The sequence below is a fragment of the Pongo pygmaeus genome, chromosome 6 (assembly GCF_028885625.2).
Source record: "Pongo pygmaeus isolate AG05252 chromosome 6, NHGRI_mPonPyg2-v2.0_pri, whole genome shotgun sequence".
NCBI lineage: Eukaryota > Metazoa > Chordata > Mammalia > Primates > Hominidae > Pongo > Pongo pygmaeus.
The window spans coordinates 102,028,955-102,047,206 of NC_072379.2; the positions used below are offsets into that span (position 1 = coordinate 102,028,955).

General features: G+C 38.4%; 1 protein-coding gene across 2 annotated transcripts in view; it reads right to left on the reverse strand.

Annotated features, from left to right (window-relative positions):
• Positions 1-18,252, reverse strand: part of RELN (reelin) — a 529,179-nt gene that overhangs the window by 299,414 nt on the left and 211,513 nt on the right. For both annotated transcript variants that reach the window (XM_054494994.1, XM_063667694.1), the window contains exon 4: positions 9,596-9,666. In XM_054494994.1, the coding sequence (XP_054350969.1) occupies positions 9,596-9,666 (71 nt within the window). The remainder of the gene's footprint in view (positions 1-9,595; positions 9,667-18,252) is intronic.

Consider the following 18,252-nt stretch of genomic DNA (forward strand, 5'->3'; position numbering starts at 1 on the left):
AAGTGCTAAAAAATATAAAAGGAGGTTAAACAGCCCATTCACATTCTGGACTTCTTGTTAAACTCTCCTCTGCCCCTCTCCATCTCACAGTTTCAACTTTCACCAATCCTTAATACAAATGATTTAAAAATTGCAAAGAGTTTGCATTTGGGATGAAGCATATATGCTGCCTAGCACCATGATCCAAGGGCCCTTAGAGAGCACAGCCACAGTTTCTACCACTCACTGTTCTGAGGGTGATGAACAGCTGAAAAACTGCTGAGCCTGGCAGAAAGCAGCCAAGGTTTTCTGTGCCAGCTGTAAGCCCGACCTCTTTCCTCCTGACATAAAACGTTTGCCTTTAGTTATAGCCACTTCCATCAACACAACAACAGAGAATTCCAGGGTGGTTTATAAATGGCATGTGCCCTTTGGGGGCACTACAGGGCATGACTGCTGTCAGGCCACTAAGCCTGCCATCTGGTCTTGCTAAATAATCAATGTGTGTGTTTGAAGAGGGTATGCCAAGAAGCCCACAGGCTAATGAATATACACACACACGATTATTTTCCCTGCTCCATCTTCAACTGTGATGTGTGCATACTGCTGGACCAGTGGCAGCCATGCTGATGCACTCACATCACTTTTGCCTTAACTGTGTAGATTTAGGGCACCAAAGAGTATATGTGTTCTTTCCAAGGTTTTCAGGGAATTTAGGCAGTAGCGATAATCTTGTTTATTAGGGCTGTGGTTCCTGAAGGTTTTTAATGTTTAATCTTTTTTTAACTTTAAGAATCTACTTGGTATAATGGAACCAGCATTGGGCTGTGAGTCCAGAAATTTGAATTCTAGGCCTGCCACTCATGAGTACCGTAGATTTTGTCAAGTTAGCTTGCTTGGCTTCATCACTAATCCACAGATAGGAACCTATAGTTACAAGATCATAGCATGAATTCAAATACTAGTCCTCATCCTAAGTCTATCTATACCACACTCATATTAACATTTTCAATAGTACTCATGTGGTTCAGAGACAGACATATTAGGTCTGCAGCTCTTTTTAGGTTGTTCAGTAATAATTGCTGCAAAAAACCTGATTTCTCCTAGTTCCTTTCAAGTTTTTAGTCTTTTCTGATAATTGTGTCTATTCTTTGTTTTGGTCATCTCTAACAGTACTTCAAAAAACACCACAATGTTTATCTTTAAAATCACTTACTGACATTTTGGACAATTTCCAAGATAGTCACTTGGCTAACTCCTTTATCCCCTTCCTGGTCTTTGCTCTAATGTCACCTTCTCAGTGAGGTCTACTCGACTTACCTGCCACCCTATTTAAAATTGCAATCAGCCTCTTCCAACTCCATCCAGCTGTATGCTCTTTCCCTGCTATATTTTAGTGGTCTATTTCCCCCTACAACACTTGCCACCTTCTAACATGGTACCACATTTAGTCATTTCTTATGTCTAATGTTTACTGTCTGTCTCCCCTTCACTGCAATGTAGGCTTCATGGCAGCAGGCATCTTTGCTCTGTTTATTGGCATATTCCAAGACCTAGCCTAGAACAGAGCCTGGCACATGGTAAGCATTAAGTAATTTTTGTTTAGTACTAAATATTGAATAATTTCAGTTCTTTTTGTTTTACAGCTAGTGAATGAACCTAAGCATCTTTTACTTTCAAAACAATTGAGGGTATACAGCCCAGCCAACCCCGCACCCCAGACTAAAGATGGGAAAACTCTAGCTCCTTGTGTGCACCATGACACGACAGCAGAACTCAGATGGGGATGTGTTTACAATTACTTGGAACCTCAGAGATATAAAAAAAAATCTCTGAACCTGCTCTATGTTCCAAGAACATTAAGGGGACTCCTTACAGTTTACATGAAAATCCATGAACAATTTTCAAAAATTTTTAATATGCTGGTACATGTATTTTACAACCAGAGATCAGTGTGAGGAACATTGCTAGTAGCAGCCACACTGACTCATCATGGTCCACAGCAAACATTCAGGGTTAAAGATTTTACAGTAAGGACAGTGATTTTTCAATTGTAAAATGTTTAAGTTGATCATTCAGCAAACATTTACTGAGTCTATGTTTCATGCCAAACATGATTAAACGTTAAAAAAACCAAAAAGCTAAATCACGGTTCCTGCCATCAAAAAGCTCTCAGCTGGGGGAAATGAGTGTTTAAACAAATAATTATGACACAACAGAGACAGAGCATGTTAAGGGAGTCAGGTAAGTCACCATATAGGAGGAGACATAGGAGTTGTAATTCAGAATTTTTCTTCAATTCTTGAGAAGGGATTTATTCCCCTTGCCACAGCAGACTCGTCCCTTCTCCTTCCTAAGTCTAACCCCATATGTACACTTTTTGGAGGAAATGTGTGCTATTTCTTTATAATACAAATAATGTAAGTTCACTGTAAACAAATTACAAAATAGAGATACATTTTTAAAAAATTAAACATTCACAATTTTACCCCACTGATCTACTTATGCTTTTTATTTCACACCAACTGACCTTGAATAAAATTTTGCTTCAGCAAAATCCCTTCCCTTTATGATGTACTAAACCTGTGCTTTGCGCCAGGGACTCTGGAGAGTAAGGTCACACAAGTGAAGCCTGAATCCACACTGTGATCTGAACGTGTCCCCTCCAAAATTCAGGTGTTGCCAGCGTGGCAGTAGTAAGAGGTGGGGCCTTTAAGCAGTGATTAGGTCATAAGGGTTGGTCCCCCTGTGAATGGGATTAAGGTCCTTATAAAGGAGGCTTCACACTCAACTGGCTTGCCCCTTTGCCTTCCACCACGTGAGAACACAGCATTCCTCCTCTTAGGAGGATGTATTATCAAGGCACCATCTTAGAAGCTTAAAGCAGCCTTCACCAGACAACTAAACCTGCCAGCACCTTGATTTTGAACTTCCCAGCCTTCGGAACTGTGAGAAAATAAATTTCTGTTCCTTATCAATTACCGAGTCTGTGGCACTCTGTTATGGCAGCACAAACAAAACAATCTGCTTCTCTATGATTTCAAAGCCCTCGTAAAGCCTAAAATCCAAAAGTAAATCATGCCCACTAGCATTCTCTCCTCAGTCTCATTTAAGAAAAAAGTAGCCTCTGACATCCAGAACCTGGCCTGGCAATCCCTGCTGTGCCTTGGTGTCCTCCTATTGAACATAAACAATTTCACAGAACATCAACTTCAGACAAGGCTACTCTGTGACCGTGATGAATCAAGATAGAAACACATCTATTTCTTAATCATGTCTCAACACAGACACAACTTTAGCACTGTCCAAGTCACAATGTGCCAAGCACCCTCTCTCCTGGTTCTTAGGAGCGACTGCTGTTTCTTTATCCATTACAGCAGTAGCCTTGCTCTAGTCTGCCCTCACGGTAGATTTATCGAGATACCTAACCACAGAATTGTCCCCAATTCCAGACAGCACTGAATCCAGAGCAAAGCTCCACTTTCTTAAACCCTACTCCAATCACTAAATACAGCACAAATCTTTTTTACTTTTTTTTTAATTTATTTTTTTTAGACAGAGTCTCACTCCGTCACCTAGGCTGGAGTGCAATGGCATGATTTCAGCTCACTGCTACCTCCACCTCCTGGGTTCAGGCGATTCTTCTGCCTCAGCCTCCTGAATAGCTGGGACTACAGGCATGTGCCATCATGCCCAGCTAATTTTTTGTATTTTTAGTAGAGATGGGGTTTCACTATGTTAGCCAGGATCGTCTCAATCTCCTGACCTCGTGATCCACCCGTCTTGGCCTCTCAAAGTGTTGGGATTACAGGCATAAGCCACCGTGCCCCACCCAGCCGAAATCTTATAATAACAATTCCTTTTGTAACCTCCTCTTCTTGAGATGCCCCATGGTTCCCCCACGGTTTGCCTTCTCCCACACTGCAACAAGCACTAAAGCAACCTGTTCAACCTATTCAACTTCAACTAGGTGTGTTCTGGTGGTGTTTGGCTGCAAGGCACTGGAAGCCTATTATAAACACACTCTGATTTGGAAAGAGGGAGAGAAAATCCAGAATCTTTTCTTCTCTGGGTGCCTACCTCTTTCCTTCCTCATTTTTTTTTTAAATTTTTTTTAATGGACAAATAATAATGGTACATATTAATTGGGTCCACAGTAATATATATAATGTATAGTGATATTTTTTCAAAGCCTCAATTTTAAACTGCCCAGGATTTATTTCTCATGTCACAGTAATCTATCTTCCCTTGACGGCCTGACTCCAAAGATTGAGCAAGAAGCTTTCCATGCTACAAGGCTGCCTCAAGTGGTCTCGCCTCACCTAAAACCACCCTTATTTTCAGCCAAATTGCCAATCACCTTTTTTTTTTTTTTTTTGAGGTGGAGTCTTGCTCTGTTGCCCAGGCTGGAATGTAGTGGCACAATCTAGGCTCACTGCAACCTCTGCCTCTCAGGTTTAAGCGATTCTCTTGTGCTCAGCTTCTCGAGTAGCTGGGACTACAGGCACCTGCCACCACGCCTGGCTAATTTTTTCTATTTTTAGTAGAGGTGGGGTTTCACTATGTTGGCCAGGCTGGTCTCAAACTCCTGACCTCAGGTGATCTGCCCGCCTCGACCTCCCAAAGTGCTGGGAGCCCAAGCCCAGCCCAAATTGCCAATCACCTTCTGATTGTAAAACCCTAAGGTCCTTTTCCAGCCTGCATCCTCTCTGTTTGTCCTTGTTGGACACCTCTACCATGTTCAGATTTCTTCCCTCCGTTCCCCTCACCTCAGAGGCTTGCCTCTTCTCCAGAGTTCCCTCTTCTTCCCACCCCTGCTCAGTCACTGGTCTTCCTCACTTGGCTGCTTCCTCCATGCTCCAACCATCTCCCTAATGAATGCATTGCCTCCCCAGCATCAATAGGCTGCTGGTTCTCAAATCTCCTTGGCTGCCCCAGCCAGTGACAGGCCCCCTTCTCAGCAGGCTGCTGCAGAACTCTGCAACTCCCTCAGAGCCAACATATGGAAGTGCAATTGATTATCTTTTTTCCAAACACCTCTAACATTTTCTTTATTTCTTCTCTGTTCCTGGCATCGATATCCACCCAGTCATCCAGGCCAGAAGTGACAGAGTAGCCTCAGATTTCCTCCCTGTTCTCACCCACACCCCCTACCTTCTCTAGGTCTCTCTAACATATCCCCTTCTTTCTGGCCTCCAAGATCTAGTCACAGTAATACATATAATGTATAATGATCATGTTTTTTCAAAGCCTCAACTTTAAACTGCCCAGCATTTATTTCTCATTTCACAATAATCTGTCTTCCCTTGTCTGCCTGTCCATCATCTGCCTTTAATCTGTCAATAACCCTGCAACACATTCCACCCCCAACCCCCATTAGATTTTCTTTAATTGTTCTATCACTCTCCTGCTTCCTTCCCACCGCCTGCAGAATGCCTAAGTCCCTGAGCATTAACAGAAGGCCCTGCACGATCTGCTCCACTTACCTTTCCAGGCCTCATGGTTTAGCTGTAACGAATTACTGGCTAGCCTCCTCTTTCTTATCTATCAGATTATTGTAGTTTAATTGTTCGCTCATTCATTTCACAAACATTTATGAGATGCATACTGTGCACCACATATTGTGAGAAGCTTTAGAGATTCCATACTAAAAAGCACAGCCCTTACCCTCAAGGAGCATATATCTCATGGAAGACAAGGCATTGTGATGACGTTCTTATGACAACATGCAATAAATAGTTGTCAAATGAATGAATGAATGAATGCACAAGTAAGTTGCTCTCCCTGTGCCTTTGTTTCCTCATCTTCAAAGTGTAGATAATAATAGTTTCTTTTTCAGAGGGTTGCTGTGAAGATTAGATGAGTTGTGAAGATTAGATGAGTGCTTGGAGTGGTGTCTGGCACATAACGGTGTTGAGAGCGTTCCTATTTAATGTGCCTTGAGAATTCTGTAGACAGAGTTACGTATGAGGGTTGTCTAGACCAGCCTGAGGGGAAGAAGGAGGGAATCAAAGATGTTTTCTCTGGAGGGAGGGAGTAATACCCTAAGCAGGTAACCTATGATAGCCCGAGTTAGACAGAACAAAAGGACGTAAAAGGATAGCCCAGGCAAAGAAAACTTGGAGAGTATAGGGTGCAGATAGCACCAGGATGATAGAGCGAGGTGCACTCAGGGAGTTTCAAGGTAAAAATGAGAGGATGACAAGAAATGAGGTAGGAGAGGAAAACTGAAGCCACATTGTAAGGGATTTTCCTTGCACGTTGATAAGCAGTAGGAATTTCACTCTGAAGATAAACTATTGCTTCCAATTGAGATAGTGAAGGGTTTTAAGCAGGCAAATGAAAGAAGCATATTTCCGTTTTAGAAAGCTCATTATAGCAGCTCTGTAAAGGCACCATGAAAATAGGAGCAGAAAAATCCTGAAGGAGGATATTCAGCCGTTCCCAAAGGACGCACTGCTGGGCCCTGATGTGAGGTGGGTCAGTGAGAATGGGAAGGAGGAGATAGATGGTTCTCCTCTCCTCTTTTCTTTTTTTTCTTTCTTTTCTTTTTTTTTGAGACAGAGTCTCACTGTCGCTCAGGCTAGAATTCAGTGGTGCAATTTCGGCTCACTGCAACCTCCGCCTCCCAGGTTCAAGCCATTCTCCTGCCTCAGCCTCCTGAGTAGCTGGGATTACAAGCCCACACCACCACGCCTGGCTAATTTTTGTATTTTTGGTAGAGACAGGGTTTCACCATGTTGGCCAGGCTGGTCTCAAACTTCTGACCTCAAGTGATCTGCTTGCCTCAGCCTCCCAAAGTGCTGTGATTACAGGCATGACCCACTGCGCGTGGCCTCCTCTCCTTTTTTCTTAAACCTCACTAGCCATTCAGGTCTAGCTTCCTGGGATGCCTTTCCTAACACCTCCAGGCAAACTTAGCTACCTCTGTGATCCGTAGATCTGTCATTTGTATCTTAGCCAGTGAGTTCCTCAAGAACAAGAAATGGGTCCTTTTCACTTTCATATCCTTATTTAGCACTGTGAGCTAGGACAGAGGTCTTGCAGGTGCTGTATAAAGTTTTGCAGAATAATGACTTTCGGTCGGGTGCGGTGGCTCATGCCTGTAATCCTAGCACTTTGGGAGGTTGAGGCGGGCTGATTACCTGAGGTCAGGAGTTCAAGACTAGCCTGGCCAACATGGTGAAACCTCGTCTCTACTAAAAATATAAAAAATTAGCCGGGTGCAATGGCACACACCTGTAATCCCAGCTACTCAGGAGGCTGAGGCAGGAGAATCACTTGAACCCAGGAGGTGGAGGTTGTGGTTAGCCGAGATTACATCACTGCACTTCAACCTGGGTGACAGAGCGAGACTTTGTCTCCAAAAAAAAAAAATACTTTCAATGAATGTTTTATAAGAAAAGGGATTAAAATTACAGACCCTCTAAGACATAATGAGTACATTTGCTAATCCTTTTACTTTTTCAATATGTTTAGCAAGCAATACAGTCTTGTAATAACAGATATCCTCAGGATCCACAGAAAAAAGTTTGCTTTGCTTGAATTGTTTAATTTGATTAAAATCAACAAACATACTGAGCGTGTTAAAATGGAAAGGCACTGTGCTGTGGTATATGGTGACTGCAATTGTTTTTCCTCTAATAAATATATTAGATATTCCTTACCCAATACATAAATAATGATTACATGATAAAATGTTATTTTATTTGAGGAGACAATTACTGTTTTAATTAAAAATAGATAAGGCCAGAATAAATATATAGTTTATAGCACAAATTGTTTTCCTTATTATTTCCTGACAGTAGAAAGCCATCACTCTTGCACTCTTCTTAGCATTATTTTTCACTTTATCTTGGATAGATTGATATAATTTCGATGAGTCAGATGCTATTGAAAAGCTCAGTGTTTTTCTTCTGGTCCTGGGCTGTACAGCATTTTTAATAATATCCACATCTACCATCGTGTAAATCATGCTCATGTGTAATACTACTATAGAACGCATTTTTCTTTTCCTCACTGGTTGGGAATTCTTTCCCATTGGTTTTTCTTGGCTTTTTCTTTTCATTTTAAATGAAACCAACCCCAATAATTCATTTATAATAGAAAAGACTAAAAAATTTAAGGCTTAAAAGAAATTAGTTTTTAGACAATGGTAAATGTTAATAAAATTAGACATTTCTTTTTCTGACACTATAAATTTTCCAGGATATTAATGTTCACTGCTATGTGGTGTTCTATATTTCAGTAATGTGAGCAATTTCATAGTCTGGAAGAAGATTTGTATTATGATCAAATTCTTGAGTCTACCTACAAAGGCACATTTTAATATCTGTATTCTCAAAAGTCACAGGATAAAAATCTGTTAAACCCAGGAACACTGATAATATGTCTGAAACTATAACTAGAATGAAGTTTTATAATTCAAGAACTATGTGTGTAAATAATCAGGATTTTGCCATTAATAATCACTAACCATCATGTTACTTAGATAAAGCCATATTGTGATATATATAACTAATAATAAATGGTATTTTCTTAGGTATCTCAAAAACCGATATAATTTTTCCTCATTTCTCTCGAAAGCCCATCAGATATTCTTTAGCAGAGAGATAATTAATAGAAATTTCCTTTAAATTCAATAATATAATTCTAAAAGTTAACAAATTCCCCCCCAAATGTCATTCTAAACAAAAATTAATACTATACTTACAATAAACAATGAAAATAGCATGACATTTACAAAGACTGACATCAAATGTTTTCATTATCAAGATGCTGAAATCAAGGAATATATGTATGGCTAAGACAAACTTGTATTCAATCTATCAAGATTTTTAGAATGACTTACATGGTAAACTCTATGTCAGCATCTGGGGAACCAAAGTCCCTTAAGGCATAGTCCCCATACTTGAGAAGCTCAGTCTCTCTAAGGCAACATCCACCCCTTTTCAGAGAAAAATTCTCTATGAAGTGGTAAATGCTATAATGGAAACACAAAGTAGTGTGGAAACTCAAGGGATAGGGGGAAAAAATGAGCATCAGAGCGTGGATCCTGGTTTTAACTTTTTCATTGTGCTGTGTTTGTGTGGGCACGTGCATGCATCCCGGTCACACATATCTGACATTATGTAAAATTTAATCTAAATTGATACAATGTCTAGACACACAAGTCCGAAATTAATAGTGCACACAGTTGAAACAGGCTCATAGATACTGTACACATAATCATGTATAATATGATCAAATGTTAAAAGCAATAATCAGAAACATTTTCAACAAAGCTGACAGGACATTTAAGTGGTAAATTAAGCAGACACGGTTTGTAGAATTTAAAAATTACTACTAAGATTTGTACTTCCAGAATAACTAAAGGTAATTCATTAGAAAAAAATTACGAAAATAAATTTTCTTTTGCTCACACTTAGTATCTTCAGAAGTCTATAGATCTTTGTTAGTAATCACTAAATAACTATTAGTGATAGAAGGGTCAATACTTAAATTTTTAAAGCTTATGATTAAGTAATCATAATGAAATGCTTACTTGGTACATAGAACACAGGACCTACCATGAATAGTTTGGACATAACACAAACAAATCAAATGTGACGCTTACCTCCTTGTTCACACAACTGCTGGGCTAAAGCATCTTTGAAAATAACCTGGCCCCGGTGTGTTGCTGTAGCCCTGGAAACAAATAGGAAAAGGTTAATTCAACTCTTGTAATATGTTTGGTGAAAATGCATTTTTAAAACTTTTTAAAAAGCTTATTCTTAAACTTTATTGTGTGGATATGATATTTTTAATGAGTACATCAGAACAGTGATATAAATAACATAGAGTGAAAGCTTAAACCAAGACACCTGGGTTGAGGACTGTCTTCTGGTTTTACTATATAAAGACACTGTAACAGTTGTGAGCTTGTTCTGAAAATAGCAGATGTGCGTAAAGCCTATAGAATAAAAAGTATGGAGAGGAGGCTTATTAAAATTTCTTCTTCAGAAGACTTTGATATAAAATGTTTTGTGGAGCAATATTGATATTAGTACTGGAGAAAGATGCTCTTAAGGTACTTTTTTTCTGAAATCAATAGTCACCGTAACATATAGAGTTGAGACAGAGAATTACATTTTTAAAAAGTATTTTCTTAAAAAGAGGGCTATTCAAAGCTTTCATAATAAAATCTGTCATAACAAAATAAAATCACATGAAGGAGATTCACTATTTGAAAGAGATGTATATCTTTTACTTCTTCTAATCAGAGCTGTGCACAAGGACTGATGAAAAAAAAATAACATCCTTGCAGCAGATGTGTTATTCAATGGCTATAATAAAAAAAGTCTTATTAAAGGAATAATTATGCTTTATATATGAAGAGTTTTCCCTCAAAAAGAATCTTTCTGGCACAAAATGTATTATTTAAGCAAAATTAAAACAGAAAATCTTGTCTCTAAGAAACTTGATTTTAGAAAATAAGCCATACACAAAACCTTTTTTAATAACAAAAAAATTAGCATGAAATCTTAACTTTAGTTTTAGCCAAAACCATCCTAGGGCAAAAATAATTCGATTTAACTATCATCTGCTGAAGATGGATTATGTACAAGGCACTGTACTAGCTCACGACAGGGCAAAGTTTAGCCTATGTATTCCCCCTTGATATGTGTGCCCTTCCTTCGCTCAACATCTTGTTGTTTGCTGGGCCCAGGAGGGCTTCCTGGCTCCCAACATTCCTTGCTCTGGCCCATGTGTGGATGCACCTTTCCCCTCCCTTCTGCAGACCTTTCTGAATTCCATCCTGATTGAATTGTAAGTAGACCCTAGTGTCAGTACCCGCGGACCCAACTCTCTGAAAGTAATCTGATAAATTAATCCATGTTGAAGTGTTAATGGGTGATATCACTTCAAGCTAACATATTTCAGCAGTGAAAGTGTTATACCTTCTCACACACACACACACACACACACACACACACAATGGCACAATAGTGAGAGTTTTGAATGGTGGAAGGGAGATATAATTGGAAAGAAAAATCACTGGGTGGCCTTCAACTCACACCATATGTGAAGCCTATAAGGGGCGTCAGCCCTTGTTGTTGCATATTAATCATTATCAAAATTAACACATAAACAGATGCTATTCTTTTTATATATTCACATATGTTTATAGGTTTTTCTTTGCTTTCAGAAAGCTGAAAATGTGGAGAACTAAACATAGGGCCAATCCAAGCCATAAACATGGCCTAGAGGCTCTCTAATCAGTACAGATTTTATGACCAGAGGGAACACCATAACTTTTTTACTTAAATACACTGTTCAAACCAACCAATCCAAGAGTGTCTGAGTTCACATACACTTCTAATAGCAACACAGTGATCACCAATGTAGAATTTTAACGTGACATTTGCTTTGGAAGGGACACATTTTCTGAAATCACTAACCACCAAGAAAAGTCCTACGACAAGCAGTGTTTAAATAACTGTTCGTTTTTGTTGTCTTCTGGTTGTAAGTATATAATATTCCTATGATAATATTTCTTATTGGTCCACAAGCCTACTTGTCATTGTGCCAGCCTATGCTCCCATGAACACGATCAGCCAAATTATCAAAATAAGATTCAGGTAACAGAGGTTTCACCTTTTCTCTAAATATCAGATATACCAACATCTCCTAGTCACTTTACAGCATCTTGTGAGGAGTCCACACTGTTTTCCCCATTACTCAGTTTCCTCAGATTTATTATTTGTTGCCTTCATTAATATTCTTACTTCTGCTACTTTGGTTCAATAAATCTCATAAATTTCTAAAGAATAATGACAGAGTAATTGAACCTGGACGAACCTTTAAGATCATCTGCTCAGAATGTCTTTAGCAGTGGTACTCATGCTTCAAACAAATGTGGAATTCCAATGAATAAAACAGAGGAGCCCTAGCTTTTCAAAATTATGGGGCTCCGCACTACCTATTTCCCAAATCTTGCTATCGTGCTTCTCTGGAACTCTTAGGGTTTAAGGGAGCAGAGTTTGAAAACCACTAAACTGGTCTAATTCTTACAGTATATGGATCAGGAACGTGAGGCCAGGGAGGATATTAACCTACTGAAGGTTGTACAGCCCATTAATTTTAGATAAGATCTGATTTCAGGTCTTAGATTCGAGGCCTTGGATTCTTTCCCTTGCATCAGCAGTTTTCCAAATGTGTTCCACAGTGATGCCCTAGGCGTCTCCATGAGAGTCAAGAGAAGGAGGGGCAACAGCCAATGTTCCAGGCACCAGCCAATTCAACCAAACCGTCTAGGCTTTATATGTCCTAATTATTTAATTTTGTTTAAAGAAAGGGCTCAGTAATTAAAAGCCGGCTTGAGAAGCACAGCACACCATGCACTCAATGCCATTATCTGAAGTCCCCTGCTTGGGAAAAGTAGAAGTAGTAATAATAATAGTGGCTGGTATATATACTTACTGTTATTCTAACAACTATTATGAATTGAAATTTACCCCCTAGGCACTGTTGTAGGGCTTTACATAAATTAACTCAGTTAATCCTGTTAACAGCCCTACAAAGTAGATACTCTTATCCATTTTTCCTCGGACACAGAGCTATTGCATGATTTACAAATGTCACACAACTGGTGGCAAAGCCGGGATTCAAACCTAGGCAGTTTGAGTGTAGAGTCTTTGCTTTTAAGCATTACAGCAATATTTCATTAACCTGGTTCAAAAATATGATGGTAGCTTTCAGTCTCTTTTCAGAGGAAGAGCCTGCTTTCAGGGTGTGATTTTCTTTTTTCTTTCTTTCTTTCTGTTGAGATGGAGTCTTGCTCTGTCACCAACCTGCAGTGCAGTGGCGTGATCTTGGCTCGCTGCAACCTCCACCTCCCAGGTTCAAGCGATTCTCCTGCCTCAGCCTCCTGAGTAGCTGAGACTACAGGCGTGCGCCACTATGCCCAGCTAATTTTTGTATTTTTAGTAGTAATGGGGTTTCACCATGTTGGCCAGGATGGTCTCGATCTCTTGACCTCGTGATCTGCCTGCCTCAGCCTCCCAAAGTGCTGGGATTACAGGTGTGAGTGACCGCAACCGGCCCAGGGCCTGATCTTTAAAGAAATGTCTTCTCTGACTTGTGTTCTCTACTCCAACCCTTCAAGCTAAAGCCATTTTAGTTAACCTCGTTTTGGACAAACTTTTTGTCATTTCTGTTGGAACTCTGGCCTCTTGGCCAGCAACTCCTTGCAATTTGCCTTTGAAAATACCATTTCTCTCTCTCAACCCCTTCTCCCACAGTGTTCTGTGAGCCCCTCAACTTCTTTTCAACTTTTTGTTATTTAATGTAAAATCTAAGACAAGATACATTAAATCCTTATTGGCATATATTTATTCTTCACCTAGTACATAGTATTTGTCCAATTTTAAACTTTCTTCCATTTTATAGGTTTCAATTAATCTTTTTTTCAAAAAATGTTTTAACATTTATTTTAAGTTCAGGGGTACATGTGCAGGTTTGTTACACAGGTAAACTCGTGTCATTGGGGTTTGTTGTACAGATTACTTCATCACCCAGCTATTAAGCATAGTACCCATTAGTTATTTTTTTCTGATCTTCTCCCTACTCCCACCCTCCACCCTCCAATAGGCCCCAGTGTGTGTTGTTCCTCTCTATGTGTCCATGTGTTCTTATCATTTAGCTCCCACTTATCAGTGAGAACATTTGGTATTTGGTTTTCTGTTCCTATGCTAGTTTGCTAAGGATAATGGCCTCCAGCTCCATCCATATCCCTGCAAAGGACCTGATCTCATTCTTTTTTATGGCTGCGTAGTATTCCATGGTATATATGTATCACATTTTCTCTATCCAGTCTACATTGATGGAGCCCCTAGACTTCTATCAGTTTATTGTAGTCCCCTTTCGACTCTTTGTCATATTTCTTCCAATGAAGACCCCTTGCATCTTCCTGTATGCTACAGCCATAAAATTACTGGATGACGTTCTCAGCCATGCTGCTGCCCAAACCCTGGAACATACGTGGATACCCAATACACATGTGTGCTGACAGATAAACATCACTTGCATCACTTTCTTTCCAAACCCTTGGAACTCTCAGATAACATTTTAATCTAAAACGATCCCACCCTATAGAAGACGCATGGTTAGTATTTTTAAAGGTTTGCATATTGGCGTCTTATCTTGGGGAAAAGAAACAGCAGAAGCCCAAGTGACCAGCAATAACACAAGCTCTCTTGCTTTATCCCATGAACCGTCTGCACTGCACTCCTTAGGGTGGGATTAATGTCAATATGGCAAGCCTATTTGAACATATTTAGAGCTGTCAAATAATTCATGGTGGTTTACCCACAGAATCACAGCATTTATTTCAAATCTTCTATGGAAATATATATTCTACCACATAAATATATATTATATATTCCAAAATTGCTAAAAGCATGGTAACTTAGAATTAAGTCTCTAGAGGTCCGGTCCTCCAATTTTTAAAATTACATTGACAGATAAAATTGTATGTAAAGCTGTGTATTAAATCTAGCTAATTAACATATGCATTACCTCCTATAGTCATCGTTTTTGTGGTGAGATCCACATCCACTCTCTTAGCATTTTCAAGAGTACAATACTATAGTCACCATGTTGTGCAATAGATATTTTGAACTTATCCCTCCTGTCTAACAGAAATTTTGTATCTTTGACCAACATCTCCCCAACCACCTCCCCAAACCACCCAGCCCCTGATAACCCCCATTCTACTCTCTACTTCTATAAGAGCAACTTTTTTAGATTCCACCAAGTCCTCCAATTTTAACACACAATATGTTTTAAAATAAGAATACAGAGTTATGGTGACAAGCCGGATTCATTTCCAGAATTGTTATTTTATGTAATTTACAGCTCTCTCTCAGGGGGAAGGTCCATCGCATTGATGGTGTTATTAACTATGCTGGTACTATTTGCACTTAATTTTACATAATTAGAAATAATTTTTCATAAGAGTTCAGGAAATATGCTCATTGTTTACTGTTTTGGAAAGTAGACCAAGTTTCTTAAACACGTTTCTAATAAGCACTTATCTTCTTCTTGGGAGATGCACAGATCTCTAAGGCAAACTTGCCAACAAGAGCCCCTATTAACTAAGTAATTTTAAAATCCCTTTGGACTGTTATTACCTATCATTTTAAAAGCTCTACAGATTCTCCAAAATGAAGAAAGTTCATTATGATCATCATATTCAGTGCTTGAAAAAGCATTTGTTGTCATGATTTAAAAAAAGCCTGTGATATTTTCAACCTAACTAAACAACAGAGTAACTGTATGCTCAAAGCATTTAAGAATTAAGCGTGCATTGTGCTGCGGCACAGGGCTGAGGTATAGTCTCTGCAAGGAGAAATACCAGTGACAGAACACAGTTAGGTGCCACTTATGAGCTACATGACTTTGGACAACTTCTTTAATCACTCTAGGCAACAGGCTCCCTATCTGAGGATAGGGATAACTTGAAATAATAACTATTACTTCAAGATATTAATATTCACTCTTAAATACTTATAGTCTCTCAACCTAAATAGATTTCAAACTTCTGGAATAGGAATCAGTAATTAAAAAGAAATTATCCCCCATAAGGCATTGGTCATAACGATTTGAACATATGAAGGAATCAGAGCTATTTCTATTTTTGACTTATATTTGTATTTGATTTATATTTTTCACTCCATAATTTGCTTGCCATGTATTGCCATCCAGTTTACAAAGAAAGAATACAAAAGTATTTTAATATAGTTGCTATAATGCCTAAATTCCCAAGTATATTACTATTTGTTGATTTCATGAATCAATTTGCTCATAGATTAACATAAAGAATCACACCAGCTGGTTCATTTTTAAACCTATGACAATGCACTTTACCTCCAGGGGTGGGTTCCTTTTTCTATCTACTGCTTTGTCAATAAGGTCTGGTATGTTAGTTGACTTGTCCATTTTACAGCTGGAAGAGCATTCATTAATCAGCATTTTGAAGTTAGTCTTGTGTAATTCAGTATGCCTGTGCCAAGCCACCCTTCAGGAAAGGTAACTAAATATGTGGAATACGGGGGAAAAAGAGTTTATCTGAGTTCGGTAAATTTGATCTTCAAAGGAATCAATTCACCCTTTAAAATTCTTATCCCTTTGTATCAGCAAATTACAGTACTTTCTTTTCTCTTTCTTTCTTTCTTTTCAAGACAAGGAAGGTCTCACCATGTCACCCAGGTTAATCTTAACTCCTGGGCTCAAACAATCCTCCCACCTTGCCTTCTCAGAGTGCTGGGATTAAAAGCATAAAACTTACAGTGCATTCTAATTTGGGGATATATATTGATGTTTATCAAAATAAGCTTCAAAACCCATACAAAAGAGACATGAATAGCTTCAAGGAGTAATTATTTTTGTTAAATCTCAACTTCAACTATGGCAAAACCATTGCAAAATAAGCAAAGGATTCTGTATGTTTTCACAATGCTTTTGCTATCTTTACTGCCCTAATTGTTTTTATAGTTACATCTTTTATTCCGAAGCCAGAGAATGTTTTTTCTGTCAAATGTATAAATACTTTTTCTTCCTGAAAACAACAAATTTCAGTATTAATGTTCATTATCCAGTAATCACAAAGTATACGTGTCCTTAAAGGTTACCAAATAGATGGTTTAACCTTGATTTGTGATCAAAGTATACTTTTTATTAGCAAGAGAAGGAACATGCAGATGAAATCCTTTAAGTATGGCAAATCAATGAATGGTTAATAGTAACTTAGCTTTCTTCCAAAGTGATTCAGCAAACTCCTGAAATGGAGATGGCGGCTTTATGTTCCTCCGACAGTATTTGTTCATCCACGGTATTGTATGCATTCAGCCACATGTAGTGCGAACTGTTTTACTTAAAGTATTTTTAGTAACATCACTAAATGATTTTGCACTGAAATAAAGAGTCATCATTTCGGTGAAAAACACTTGGTAGTTGCAGGATATGTAATACCAAAGAGAAGGAGACATTTATCATTGGCAGAGTTATATATCCTTCGTAAATCACCAAGGAAGTGAATCTGGGGAGGGAAGATACCCACAAGCAGATTAAACCACATTTTATTTTGTCCATATGCAGAAGAATGGCTCGTCTAGTAAAAGGAAGAAATGACAAATTTCTCAGGATTATCACAAAGTTTTAATGTAAGGGGACGTTGATTGGACTGATGTATGTATCAAGAAGGATCACCATTAAGGTGTTAAATGTGTCAAAAGTTCCCAACTTACATTTAGGATTAACTTTAATTTCCAGGAATATGTAATTTATTTCAGGAGAAAATAACTTTATGAGTTAAGTCCATTGAGAAATGCAGATTAAAAAATTCTTCAGCAGCCCTCACCTATGTCAGTAAGAGGTGAAATCCTCAGAGCAGCCCAGCTAACAGTGACCTGGCGTGAGCATGTGAAAGCATCCACATTTCTAAAACTGAATGCAGGAGTGCTGTCTACCAAGAGTGAGTGACTTTTTATTGTTTAAATTTAAAATGGCTTTATTTGGGTTTTATCAGGAATTTTCCTGGTTTTTCCTGGTTCACAACTAACGGATCCTTGATTATGAACAACAGCAAACAGGATACATAATTTTTTCTTAATAAAAAGATGATGTTATCTCTGCCTCTTCTAATAATTATTCAACAAACCATTACGGATTATGAATCTGAAGGGGTGTTAATTATAAGCCTACTTTAGGTGCTCACATTTCTTACCTTGGCCGTGTTGGCATATAACATAAACTCAGCAAACATTCTTTTTGAATTACGTCTTCTTTGTTATGTTATGTGTACCCTAGGCACAGGGATTTTGGTCTGTTTCTTTTTTAATATTTTACTTGATAATTGACATAAAGCATCCATGCAGTAAATGTTTGTGAAATGGGTGAATGATTAACGTATGTTACACTTGATACAGAATGTTAAACGCTTTAAAAAGTAACCAGCAAGCTACTGCATAAGAAACACCATGAAAAAGATGATTAGATGATAATAATAGTCAAGACAAACATTGTTATAAGTAAGATTTATCTTGGAAATCAGTTAACAGCAAGAACTGTAAAAGTAAATAAGCTGGTGTATTTGCTTTATTATCACAATATGTTTCATCATTTAACATCTTCCAGAGTATCCTTAAACCAACTGTATTCTGGAAATGCCTTCTAAAACGTTAAAATAAAAATGCTTTCCATACCACCTTTTAAAATCATTAAAATTATTTG